Source organism: Hypomesus transpacificus, chromosome 26, assembly GCF_021917145.1.
Source record: "Hypomesus transpacificus isolate Combined female chromosome 26, fHypTra1, whole genome shotgun sequence".
In the NCBI taxonomy this organism is placed as follows: domain Eukaryota; kingdom Metazoa; phylum Chordata; class Actinopteri; order Osmeriformes; family Osmeridae; genus Hypomesus; species Hypomesus transpacificus.
The window spans coordinates 3,440,240-3,453,505 of record NC_061085.1 but is presented as its reverse complement, the minus strand read 5'-3'; the positions used below and the strand labels follow the sequence as shown (position 1 = coordinate 3,453,505).

Sequence of the window (13,266 nt, the reverse complement as noted above, 5' to 3'; positions counted from 1 at the left end):
CATCTATATCCGAATAGCTACAAAGAAGCATTAACAATTTCTCCTTTTTAAATAGAAAATGATAAAACTCCTAGGGAACATTTTAATGGCCAACATATTAATTGCAATTCATTGGAGGAGAAACATTGAAATGTTTCAATGTGAAAGTGTCAATTAATTGTTCTCCCTGATTGCCTTAAGTTTTGTCTATTTATTCTTATTAGTTTGTGGTTTATTTCTGCTTTTAAAAGATCTATGGGATTATTACTATATTGATTTGATTGTGGGATTATTTTACTCTAATTAAATGAGGGGATTATTGATTTGATTGAAAGTACAAGTGTAAAAAACAACAAATATATCATTACACAAGTCAAGTAGTAGAACAACCAATTCTAAAAAATCCCTCACTCCAACCTCATCTCTAAATCACAGAATAGGTACAAACACAGTGCTGCAGCGTGAACTCACGCACACTCACAAACGATTTTGTACAAGTCTTTCAAAACAACAAAACAACACAAAAGTGATCAGTCCAGGTCCAAGTGTCTGGCTCCTGGGCAGTCAAAAAAACACAAATCAAATAGAATCAGGCTCTTGTCCTACCAGTCGTGGCAAGGCTCTTTCTGCTTGATCTCTCAGAGGCAGCCAGCAGATTGTTGGCAACAGTAGCTAGCAAGCAACCCGTACTGTAGATGACTCGGTAAGGCTTTCCATTTCACACTCCACTCCAACACTGGTACTCAAAGAACCGATCGGGTCTAGCAGACGAAATCCAAGTCAGTTCGCTGGATTTTCCCCAAGGAATGTAGAAGAATGTAGGAGGGGGGAAAAAAGACACAGCTGAGGCAGCTAACAGTTCTCCAACCGTACTGTAGTTAGCAGAGCTTCTTCGGCTAGCCAACCGTAAAAACAAAACAATTCAGGAAAACAAAACTTTCGCTATAACAAAATAACAAATATTCTCTCAATCAATACTCTATTCACAAAACAATAACATATATTCCTAGCTAACTAAATCAATATCTTCGTCTCTTTCTTTCTTTCTTCTCAGTAAAATGCAATTTGTTTTTCTTTCTTTCTAGTCTCTCGTCTCTCGTCTAGTTCGGTTAGCCTTCCTTTCTCCACGTGAGAGCGCGCAAGACCCCAAACTTTCCCGCGTGAGAGCGCGCAAGACCCCAAACTTTCCCGCCTGCACCCCGAAAGATACACATTCACCCACAGCAAGTTATCCCAACATAAAAACATGAAACAAATACGTATATGGATCCACAGCATCAACCTGGGACCAAACCACACCAGCATCACTTTTCTTAATCAACAAATAAATAATAGCTCTTGTATATTACTTTTGTGAATATAATAATTATTTATTTTTTACCCTTTATAAATAATTTTATTTTACATTTAATTAATTTGTGCCCTGTAACCCTGGGTTACATTTGCATAATTTGTTCCTGAGGCTAAGTTGTCGCAACACAACGGTGGGTCACACAGGGGCGTGTTCAGGGGGTGGCCTAGGGTGGCACGGGCCACCCCTGAAATCTGATTGGCCACCCCAATATATGATTGGCTATATGCCCAGTCAGAGGTGGGCCACCCCTGGTGCCACCCCTATCAAAAATGTCTGGACACACCGCTGGGGTCACGATGACTGAAGGGTCACTATGAGAACTGCTTTTCTATTTTTGTGGCTGGTGCATCCATTTTGAATGATGGGAATGTGGTCGGACCATTATTTTACGACGTCTCAGTCTGTTTTGTAGTTCCACCTTCCTGTATTCTGAATGCTTAAATAAGGAGCTGCTCCAGCTCAAAATACAGATGCTAATCTACCAGTCTAAGATGAAGCTGATTCTGACTATTTCCATTACTTGGGCTCTTCTCCTCACAGGTAATACAACATACTCTGACTGAGCTGAACTGGTACCAAGTAGGTTGTCAAGAATGAATTACATAAATTGTGGTGAGATTTAAATACAAGGAGGTGTACCGTATGGTTTTGATCCTTACTCAGAGTCCTTACTGTATATATTCTATAGAGTATTCATAATACAATTCTTGGACAAACGTCCTAAATGTCTATTTGTCTTATTCTGTTTTTCCAGTGGAATCGTTGCTGTGTTTTGAATGTAATCCACCATGCACAAATGAAGTTTTAATATGAGGGGCCGTTTAGGAAATAATTCAGACTGTCCTTAAACAAACAAACACATCCACATCCACACATTTGAAGTGCTTGCATCGACACATATGAAACGCATTCACATGTGAAATTTTTACACACATTACTACTGAACATTTACATAGCTACACATACATATGAAATGCTCGCATAGACGCATGTTAAACACATTCACAAACTCATATATGACGCTCATGTTTTATAAGGATGAGTAAGAAGCTTTGAGAATGTAAGAGTGTGTGAACATTTTCACTATATCCGAAAGGCATTTCAGTATATCCGGAAGTTGGTTCAGTAGTTAAGCAATTTTACAGAAACAGGAGCAAAACACCTTTAAACTAACAATTTAAATACTGGGTGACCAAACACACAGATCTAGAAAAAGGCAAGAAAGCAGGGTTCTGGAATTTGATTGAGTTCGAAGATTTTTAGCTTGAAGTCGCTTCGAAGATCATTTCTACAGCCCTGCCCTGAAATGCACCCGCCATGTCATTTCTGTTCTGTATATCCAGCATCAAATGATTCTTACTGAGGGGACCCAGTATGAGTAACCAGACTAAGCTTCATACATGGAACTTTCCCAGTCAGAGTTAGCAGCATCAAATGATTCTTACGGTAACAAAATTGAAGTTCTCAAATATTTGCAAAGTAATAGTTTCGCAGGCCAAAATATAAATGTTAAAATGAAAAATCGAAATCTACATATCACCAAAACATACAAAATATTATGCGTTTCTGTCACTTCAAAAATGTGTATTTCTATTTTCAATTTCATGCACCTTGATGAAGAAAACAGGACACTCAAACCTAAACTCAATAATAAATTGTTTTCTCAGCAACTGATCTGCAGACGTTTACTGTAAAATATTGACAGACTTGTACTGTCATATTGAGTCCTATATCTCACAGACTGCATGAAATTTTAAACTGCATGGTAGATCATTCCAGGACATTAATGGTTTTGTTGGAGGGAAGCGAAACTCGGCGCAATCTTCCCCTTTCTGGTGAGAGTCATTTGGCTCCCCGTCTGCCCAGAATCTGCCAACCACACACAGAGAAAATTCCACTCACTCATTATCCTCATAATCATATGATTTATGGAATGTACATTTTGAACGTTTTGTTGTCTTACTTGGATGGATTGATCAGTTTTCCATCCAACCAGGTCCAGGTGCCCTCCTTCTCACTATCAGTCAAACCAATCCAGACTCGTTTTCCAAAAATGTGGAGAAAGGCCTAGTGCACCAAGTAGATAATTACATGATTCAGTGTTGGGCTCAGAGTTGTCAAGGTAATCACATCAATTGAAATGGTTGTCTCTCACCTGTTCCTCTCTGCTGTCTATGACCACCAAGTCAGCTCCTTTGCTCTTACAGTCCTGTCTGCTCTCAGCCCAGGATTTAGCCTCAGTGGAGATATGATAACAACTGGAGCTAAACCTCCACCATCCTAGTGGACATGGACTTTCTAGAACTAGATATTTGGGAAGAACATACTAAATGACTTGTGTCATTAATCACAACACTGATTAATGACACAACTTATGTAAGCTCACCTCTGATTCTTTCAGTCAGCTGGTCAGATTTTTGCTTCAACTGGTCTCTCTCTGCAATCAGGGTGTTATTATTGTTTTCTAGCTGGTCTCTCTCTAGTGTCAGACTGTTATAACTGGTCTTTAGCTGGTCTCTCTCTGCGGTTAGGGTGTTGTAACTGGTCTCTAGCTGGTCTCTCTCTGCAGTCAGGTTGTTGTATCTGGTCTCTAGCTGGTCTCTGTCTGCAGTCAGGGTGTTGTAACTGGTCTCTAGCTGGTCTCTCTCTGCAGTCAGGGTGTTGTAACTGGTCTCTAGCCGTTCTCTCTCTGCAGTCAGGGTGTTATAAATGTTTTCTAGCCGGTCTCTCTCCCTTTCTAGCTGGTCTCTGTCAGCGGTCAAGTTACTGTATCGGAGCTGTTGGTCTCTCACCTCAGCATGACATTGACCTCTGAACCCTTGATCTGAAAAGGAGAAACAGAGGATTAAATGAACAGGAACCAGGTCCTATTAGGCAACAGCCTCTTGTCCAAAGAAAATTACAGAATTACAGTATCATTACAGTGACATAAAAAAGGTTTAGTTCTATTTATGGTTCACCAGTACTGAAAAAGTGTAGGTAGAAACCCATCCTACTCACAGTGGAGGCCCAGTCCAGTGATCCCAGCCAGTAGGAGAACACACAGCAGACCCAGACACACTACAGCAGCTCTGGAGGGGCTCCTCCCCCTCTGCTGAGAGACTGAATCACTTTTCATCATCAATACTACGCAGCTTCAGCTAAACCCTGTTCTGTGTTCATGTCAGTTGACTTTTCGTTAGATAGCTTCATATAACATCACTGTACCTTTTGTTTGATTGTGACTGCTTTGACACCACTGACTGGCTAATGTTCAGGGAGGCAGCTGATGGGGACATTAATGAATACTCAGACACTGTCTCCAGCGACATCCAGCACTGCATTGACGACGTTGTCCCCAAGAAGGTTGTCCGGTCTTTCCCAAATCAGAAGCCCTGGGTTGATGCCGCGGTCCGGGCCAAGCTGAGAGCCCGCACTGTCGCCTTTAACTCTGGGGACCCTGATGAATACAGGAAGGCCAGATACGACCTTCTGAAGGCCATCAAAGCAGCGAAAAGGGCTTACAGGACCAAGGTGGAGTCCAGCTACCATGGCTCTGACCCCAGGCGCATGTGGAGTGGACTCAAAGCCATTACAGACTACAAAGGGAGAGGCTACAATGAGACCCAGTCCTCTGTCCTACTGCCAGACGAGCTGAACTCCTTCTACGCTCGCTTTGAGAGAGACAGTGACCCGCCTGCAGTGGAGCTACCTGAAGGCCAAGCCAGTGGTGTGCCTACACTAACTGTAGCTGAGGTAAGGCTGTGCTTTAAGAAGATCAACCCTCACAAGGCACCTGGCCCAGACGGCATATCAGGTAGGGCCCTCAGGGGCTGCGCTGACCAGCTGGCAGGGGTCTTCAGTGACATCTTCAACCTCTCCCTTAACCTGTCTGTACTCCCCACCTGCTTCAAGAGGACCACCATTAACCCTGTGCCCAAGAACACCAAGGTCACATGTCTGAACGACTACCTCCCAATAGCACTGACCTCTGTCATCATGAAGTGCCTTGAGCGGCTAGTCAAATCATTCATCTGCTCCTCGCTGCCCCCCACACTGGACTCTATGCAGTTTGCATACCGGTCCAACAGGTCTACAGACGATGCCATCGCTCTAACTATGCACACCGCTCTCTCCCACCTGGACAAGGGGAATACATATGTGAGGATGCTGTTCATTGACTACAGCTCTGCATTCAACACCATCATCCCCTCCAGACTGGTCTCCAAGCTTGTGGACCTGGGACTGAGCACCTCCCTCTGCAAGTGGATCTTCCACTTCCTGACGGGGAGGCCACAGGTGGTGAGAATCGGTGACCGCACCTCATCCGTTCTGATCACCAACACAGGCACCCCCCAGGGCTGTGTGCTCAGCCCTCTCCTGTTCTCCTTGTTCACCCACGATTGTGCAGCAACGCGCAGCTCCAACCTCCTTGTCAAGTTTGCTGATGACACAACCATCGTGGGCCTCATCTCTGACAGTGACGAGTCAGCCTACAGAGAGGAGGTTGACACCCTGACATCATGGTGTCAGGACAATAACCTCTCTCTTAACATCAGCAAGACCAAGGAGATGATTGTGGACTATAGGAGGCGGCAGGAGGAGGAGCATGCACCCCTACTCATCAATGGATCGGAAGTAGAGAAGGTCAGCTGCTTCAAGTTCCTCGGGGTGAACATCAGCAATGACCTCACCTGGTCTGTTCACACGGACAAGGTGGTCAAAGCGGCCCGTAAGCGCCTCTTCTTCCTGAGGAGACTGAAGAAGTTTGGTATGGACTCAGTCATCCTCACTAACTTTTACAGATGCACTATAGAGAGCATTCTGACTGGTTGTATTACAGTGTGGTATGGGAGCTGCACAGACCGGGACCGCAAGGCCCTACGAAGTGTGGTCCGTTCTGCCGAGTTCATCATCGGCAGGAAGCTCCCAGCCCTACAGGACACCTACCACACACGTTGCCTAAGGAAAGCCGGCAGGATTCTAAGTGACTGTTCCCACCCATCCTTCAGTCTCTTTACCCCGTTGCCTTCAGGCAGGCGTTACCGCAGCATCCGGTCGTGCACACGCAGACTGGACAACAGTTTCTACCCAAGGGCCATCAGGCTTCTGAATGGACACTGATATGGACATTGTTTTTCTGCACACTAGTCACTTATACACTGTCACTTTCAGCTACTGGTTGCTCTATCAGTAACTTGCACTACTGTACCTCGCCAACAGGCTCCTGTATGGTCATTGACATTGCACTATTGTACTGTACTCCACTTAGGTTGGAATAGGTTATAAGGTTGGAACAGGTTCTTGTGCATTTAGGGTTGGGATAGTGTACTATCTATTGTTATCTGTAATTTAGGAAGTTTTAGTATTAGGGTTAGTATAGTCGATATTTATTGCTATCTGTATATGTAGGAAGTTTCACGTATTTAAGCTCAGCATTGATGTATTCATTGACGCGGGTGCCCCATTACATACCTGAGGAGTGAGTTTCACCAATTCACACCGGTTACACAGGGTAGCCACAAGCCAAACAATAATACAACATTTGTAGTCGCAAACTGTGCTAAAATCTGATGCATCTTGCAACTTTTTAGGATTTAGATTGTTGATACTATTTTGTACGATATACTCTTATAAAATAATTCTTCTTGACTCAACTTACTTTTTTAATACAAATTAATTCTATAGATATATAATTGGTGTACAAGCAGAACGTGAAGCCTAAATGGCAGAGTGATTCAACCCAACAGAACTGTGAGAATAACAGGACATATTTGTAACAGCAATAACTAATGATTATCACTGAGTGATAAAACTCCACTTGTGGTACTGAATGTGGCTTCTACTGTATGTCAGCTTACTGAAACTGTAGCAGTAGTCTCTGATGCCACACACACACACACACACACACATAGCTGTCATGTACTGCATGTATATAGTCAGGCATATAGTGTCCTACCTTACATGGACCTATATGTTTTAAGTTCAATGTTGAAGAGAACATTTTGACAGAACTGAACACAACAGGCCAGTGTGACACTGAGGGTGGAATATGTTTTATTAAAGCCAGTGGTCCAACTAAATAACTGAAAACAAAGCATGTTTGGACACCATCACTGTCAGCCCTGACACAAATTACTATTCAGTTCATACTTTAACTTGATTGATACCAGAGTTGATCTGATTAATTTGTATTTACAAAGCATGTTTTCCCGAGTCACATATTGTCCGAATGTTTTGTTTTTCTTAATTTTACTCAAAATGTTAACTGTGCCGGTATTAGTTTATTTCCCTCAGATAAATAAAGCACACACGAAAATCAAAAGCCTTAACTGAATTTCAGGAATTCTATTATGCTGTTGTCGTAGTAGGCTAGTTGAAAACAATGTCAAATTGAAATATAAAAAATGTACAGACAACCTATGAGGAATAATGATGAACACATTATGTTAAAAATCCATACACATGGCAGAACCACAATTGTTGTCTTTCTACAACAGATTATTTAAAAAGACAGTGCAGATAATGTTGTTACTTTCTTTTCTGACAGGGAAAAGAGAGCAATAGACTAACTGTAAAACCTGGGCCTATTTCTCACAGACCGCATGCAATTTGTCAGCACAATAAAGATCATTCCAAGCCCTTTTAGAGGGGTCAAACTCAACACAATCTTACCCTTCTTTGTGTCCATTATTCGGCTCCCCTTTATCCCAGAATCTACAATCCACACACAGAGAACACTCCACACATTATCCTCGTAGTCATACCATAATGAACATTTATAAGTAACAGGTTTTGTTGTCTTACTTTAGTGATGGATTGATCCGTTTTTTTCCATCCACCCAGGTCTAGGTGCCCTCCATCTCACTATCAGTCAAACCAATCCAGACTTGTTTTCCAAAAATGTGGAGAAAGGTGTAGTGCACAAAGTAGATAATTACATGATTCAGTGTTGGGCTCAGAGTTGTCAAGGTAATCACATCAATTAAAATGGTTGGCTCTCACCTGTTCCTCTCTGCTGTCTATGACCACCAAGTCAGCTCCTTTGGTCTTACAGTCCTGTCTGCTCTCAGCCCAGGATTTAGCCTCAGTGGAGATATGATAACAGCTGGAGCTAAACCTCCACCATCCTTGTGGACATGGACTTTCTAGAACTAGATATTTGGGAAGAACATACTAAATGATTTGTGTCATTAATCACAACACTGATTATTGACACAACTTATGTAAGCTAACCTCTGATTCTTTCAGTCAGCTGGTCAGATTTTTGCTTCAACTGGTCTCTCTCTGCAATCAGGGTGTTATTATTGTTTTCTAGCTGGTCTCTCTCTAGTGTCAGACTGTTATAACTGGTCTTTAGCTGGTCTCTCTCTGCAGTCAGGGTGTTGTAACTGGTCTCTAGCCGGTCTCTCTCTGCAGTCAGGTTTTTGTAACTGGTCTCTAGCTGGTCTCTGTCTGCAGTCAGGGTGTTGTAACTGGTCTCTAGCTGGTCTCTCTCTGCTGTCAAGTTACTGTGTCAGAGCTGTTGGTCTCTCACCTCAGCATGACATTGACCTCTGAACCCTTGATCTGAAAAAGAGAAACAGAGGATTTGACGAACAGGAACCAGGTCCTATTAGGCAACAGCCTTTTGTCCAAAGAGAATTACAGAATTACAGTATCATTACAGTGATATAAAAAAGTTATAGTTCTATTTATTGTTCACCAGTACTGAAAAAGTATAGGTTGAAACCCATCCGACTCACAGTGGAGGCCCAGTCCAGTGATCCCAGCCAGCAGGAGAACACACAGCAGACACAGACACACTACAGCAGCTCTGCACTGTAAAAAAAAAAGATTAAGTTACAGTACTTTTTCTGTAAATTAAACGTGTTTTTTCTGTATTTCTGAATGACAGGAACTACAGATAGGAAGACAATGGTAAACTGTAAATTTAGGATTTTAACAGCTGGATTATTCAACTATTCAACTTCGGTATCGATCCGATGTCTGAATCTGTGCTCTGCTGTGACTCAGACGGCTGCAACAAACAGACTCTACCTGGTAAGACCAACAGGGGTGTTGTTTTAGCTAAACAATATCAGCTAAAGATGTTTAAGGTATGAGATATACAGTACATAAAAAAAATATGTCATGTGTGAAAGTATTCATACGTTCTCAAATAAGTGTTTTTTTTTTCAAACACTTTTTAGGTAGGTTATTAAGTGTTATGAGCACGTTTATTTTTAGAATAAGAGGGGCTTGCCATCGAACAATAAATACGGTAGGAGAATGGGAGGTTGACAAGGACAATTAGGAATCTTAAGTACAAGTAGGCTACTTACGAGTAGGATATTTTTCTAAATTAGAATGGATAGTTAAAACGATCCATTCTAACTGCTACTTTCATAGATGGAGGAGACAATAATGAATATAAAAGAAACAGAACAGTTCAGTTTATCTGATGGGATCTGTGTTTCTTTGCAATCCCCAGTCAAGAGCCAAACGGCCTACAGTGTGATTCCTGCAGCAGCTACTCAGACACTGTGTGTAACAACCCGGCAAACTGTGTCGGACTGGAGGATACATGTGCTGTTGTCAACGGTGAGTGTCTCCATGCTGAAATGATCATGAACATGTGTTGGAATACTTACAGTAGAATCCTGTGTGCCCTGAAGAGAAGGTCAGTATGTTTGTTCTTTCTTCTTTTACAGCAAGCACGGGTCTCTTCAAAGGCTGTATATCCTCAAATATGTGCAGTCTGTCTCTGATGACCACTTTTGTGCCGTCTGCAACTAAAGATGGGATTTCCTGCGGCCGTGTGAAGAATATCGCAGCCAGCACTACCAGTGTGCTGAATATCATATTCCCCAATAAAACCAGTGGTGGAAAGTAACGAAATACATTTATTCACGTTGCTGTATTGAAAGGGATTGTTAGGGAATCGGGCTAGTAATCTGAAGGTCGATTCCAGACTGCGCCAAAAATGACGTTGTGTCCTTGGGCAAGGACACCCTACTTGCCTCGATGTCCCTGTACTTACTGCAAGTCGCTCTGGATAAGAGCGTCTGCTAAATGACTAAATGTAAATGTAAAATGTACTTGATTATGTGTGTGAGGTATTGTATTTCGCTACATTACAAATCCCATCCTTTGAGTAAAAATCTGTTGTTCTGGATTACCGTTTACTGCAAAGCGAGCAAGGATGAGCGCAACAAACTTTCAGCAAAAAATAAACAGCTGCTCAAACTTTGTAGACTAATCCTCTTAAAGGATTCTTCTTCTTCAAGATGGGGATTGATAAAAAAGAGCAAGGTGCAAAACCATAGAAAACATATTCCCACATATCGTCTCTTACCTGAGGAAGCTGTGTGGCCAAGAGAGGCCAGTCAGGGACAGAGATGTACCTGGACCAGTTGCCAAACTGGGACAGGAAGATGGAAACCACTCTCATGATCAGATATACTTCACACGAAAATAGTCATTCCAAAAAATTATAAAGTATTATATTTACATGAATTATTATACAAAAATAAGGATACCTAAATCTTCAGATATAACCAAGTAAGAATGGAAAATCTTTGAGTTAATTTAGAAAGAAGGTAAAACTGCCCAATACAACCATGTAGCCGTAAACAAAATAATGGAGTTAGTCTGTGGATCACAAAGGGGTTAACAAAATGTATGTTTAGCCCTGATAAATTGAACCGAGATCTGGTAGTTGCTCTATGGTGTTATTTCCACTAGGGAGCGTCATTAGCAAATGGTTTCCTTGTATTGCATAGAAAAGAAGACTAATACAGTAGTGTAGAGACAGACACAATTGGATTTCAAAAATGTTTTGTCACTGTTTATAAGTCAGTGGTGTAAACTGAACAACATGTTTTTGAACCATTAAGGCTACTAGGTATTTCAACTGCTGTGATATTGTCATTTAACACTGCCCAGTATTTCTATATCACAGGATACACAGTCAACAGCCATGGCCCTCCGGAGCTCCAACACAGCATTTGCGTTGGGAATTGTTCCGTATCCGTATCCCGAGTGCAACCAGCCCCTTTGTGAATGTCTTTGTTTCAAGTGTCTAATGAAAATGTTTTAATTTGAAATGCTTCATAAGCATGAGACGAGAATCCAACCACTGATAAATCATCGATTAATCAATTGAAAGAGCATATTGTTTAACCTCTTAATTACATTAGTAGTAAATATGTGTTTTTTAAAAACATATGGACAAACATGTTGTAAAATGAACTATGTGACTGTATAATATGATTAAAACTGTCAAAAAAAGACATTTATTGATTATGATTGTCTGCTGACTACCATGTCACGTCCATGTGTTTTTGTTGTGTACAAAAACATGTCGGTGTGTTTATTTAGTAGGTAAATTAAGCCACATTGGCATGAGGACTACACTGAGTGGACCAGTAGAGGGGGCTGTGTTAGTCACAGGACCAGTAGAGACAGGGTGCACTTATTTGAGGATACACAGCCCTTGAAGACACCCGTGTTTTCTGTAAAAGAAGAAAGAACAAAAATACTGACCTTCTCTTCAGGGCACACAGGGTTCTACTGTAAGTACCAACACATGTTCATGACCATTTAATCATTGAGACACTCACCTTTGTCCACAGCACGTGTATCCTCCAGTTAAACACAGTATGCCGGGGTGTCGGAGGGATTGCTGCAGGAATCACACAGTAGGACATTTGGCACTGAACCTGGGACTGCAGAGAAACACAGATTCCATCAGATCTATTTAATGTCAGCTTCCCACCTGTAATCAGACTCCTCCCAACAAAAGATGAGCCGAATGAGGGTGGTGTCATCCACAAACTTCAGGTGGAAGGACTGATGACTGGAGGTGCAGCTGTTGGTGTACAGGGAGGTATGTCCATAGGTCTGGTGCTGATGAGCGGGGTGTCAAAAACACGAGAGTTTTACTTCTAGCCCTTGATAATCAATATAACTAGAAGCACTATATACATGTTACTTTAGAACAGGGCATTAAATGTATGGATTTTTTTCTACAACTAAAATAACAGACCGGCCACCTTATCGTAAGGGCTTTATTACATTTTTTAACATAATTCATTGATATGTGTGATACAAAAACCCAACAAACATTCAATCCAATTGATCCAACTGATGATTTTGTGTGCTGACAATCATATCACATAAGTCCAAATGTTTTTGTTACTTTAACAAATCAGAGATGCAGGTGTTTTTATGTTTGCTTAGTTGGTAAGTTTTACCAACAGAGTAATCCACATTGACATTAGGACTACACTAACTGCACCAGTAGAGGGTGTTGCGTTATTCACAGGACGAATAGTGGTGGCTTTTGTAGTCAGAGGACGAATAGTGGTGGCTTTTGTAGTCACCGGACCACCAGTGGTGGCTTTGGTAGTCACCGGACCAGTATTGGGGGCTGTGGTAGTCACTGGACCAATATTGGGGGCTGTGGTAGTCACCGGACCTCTAGTGGTGGCTTTTGTAGTCACCTGACCAGCAGTGGTGGCTTTTGTACTCACCGGACCAGTAGTGGGGGCTGTGGTAGTCACTGGACCAGTAGTGGGGGCTGTGGTAGTGCTGAAGAAAATTATGTCACCCTGCTGAAATGATGGAGATGGGTTACACTTATGGAACTATCTAATTGAAAAGTGAATGTCTCAGTTATTCCTTATATTATACTCTAAGTTGTATTATGGGAAATTTGATTCTAAGCTGTGACTGAGGAAAAACAATAGAAGTGCGAGACATTGGTTTTAGCAAAGGAGGACGGGGAAGTACCACTCAAAGGAATGCAGAGGCCTAGGCGTAAATTAGAACGTACATTTATGGCCGAGCTTCAGGAACTCTTGCAAACCAAGTCTGAAGCTGTCACCCAGGTCAGGCCTAGGTCTGTGTCTAGGGGTTTCCTATGTTTTTAAAGCACGAGCATCCCATACCAACTAGAAGAAAGTCTAAGA

At 41.9% G+C, this 13,266-nt stretch overlaps 2 protein-coding genes across 3 annotated transcripts; one reads left to right on the top strand and one right to left on the bottom strand.

Moving 5' to 3' along the window:
- Positions 1-1,546: 1,546 nt before the first annotated feature.
- Positions 1,547-10,187, top strand: LOC124487506 (phospholipase A2 inhibitor and Ly6/PLAUR domain-containing protein-like). The gene is made up of 4 exons (XM_047049889.1): positions 1,547-1,873; positions 9,210-9,355; positions 9,779-9,895; positions 10,006-10,187. Exons 2-4 carry the CDS (start codon positions 9,298-9,300, stop codon positions 10,185-10,187), a joined length of 357 nt encoding a protein of 118 aa, XP_046905845.1. The 5' UTR covers positions 1,547-1,873; positions 9,210-9,297.
- Positions 2,125-10,033, bottom strand: LOC124487505 (C-type lectin domain family 4 member M-like). 2 transcript variants are annotated; one of them, XM_047049888.1, is made up of 11 exons: positions 9,946-10,033; positions 9,058-9,133; positions 8,850-8,881; positions 8,318-8,466; positions 8,120-8,201; positions 7,988-8,029; positions 4,334-4,435; positions 3,720-4,157; positions 3,489-3,637; positions 3,297-3,400; positions 2,125-3,202 (listed from the first exon to the last, which is right to left on the bottom strand). In XM_047049888.1, exons 6-11 carry the CDS (start codon positions 8,001-8,003, stop codon positions 3,061-3,063), a joined length of 951 nt encoding a protein of 316 aa, XP_046905844.1. In that variant the 5' UTR covers positions 8,004-8,029; positions 8,120-8,201; positions 8,318-8,466; positions 8,850-8,881; positions 9,058-9,133; positions 9,946-10,033; the 3' UTR covers positions 2,125-3,060. The 2 variants fall into 2 exon arrangements, with proteins under 2 accessions (XP_046905844.1, XP_046905843.1); XM_047049887.1 differs by lacking the exons at positions 7,988-8,029; positions 8,120-8,201; positions 8,318-8,466; ... (1 more) ...; positions 9,058-9,133; positions 9,946-10,033 and having other exon boundaries at positions 4,334-4,632.
- Positions 10,188-13,266: the final 3,079 nt, after the last annotated feature.

What these genes read in the sequence shown, in the direction of transcription:
- LOC124487505 (XM_047049887.1), bottom strand. Translation starts at nt 4,454, where the DNA reads ATGATGAAAAGTGATTCAGTCTCTCAGCAGAGGGGGAGGAGCCCCTCC. An exon ending in CACTGGACTGGGCCTCCACT is followed by an intron (nt 4,158 to 4,333) that starts GTGAGTAGGATG and finishes TCTCCTTTTCAG; the next exon opens with ATCAAGGGTTCAGAGGTCAA. An exon ending in AAACTGATCAATCCATCCAA is followed by an intron (nt 3,203 to 3,296) that starts GTAAGACAACAA and finishes TGTGGTTGGCAG; the next exon opens with ATTCTGGGCAGACGGGGAGC.
- LOC124487506 (XM_047049889.1), top strand. Translation starts at nt 9,298, where the DNA reads ATGTCTGAATCTGTGCTCTGCTGTGACTCAGACGGCTGCAACAAACAG. An exon ending in CAACAAACAGACTCTACCTG is followed by an intron (nt 9,356 to 9,778) that starts GTAAGACCAACA and finishes GTTTCTTTGCAA; the next exon opens with TCCCCAGTCAAGAGCCAAAC. An exon ending in TACATGTGCTGTTGTCAACG is followed by an intron (nt 9,896 to 10,005) that starts GTGAGTGTCTCC and finishes CTTCTTTTACAG; the next exon opens with CAAGCACGGGTCTCTTCAAA.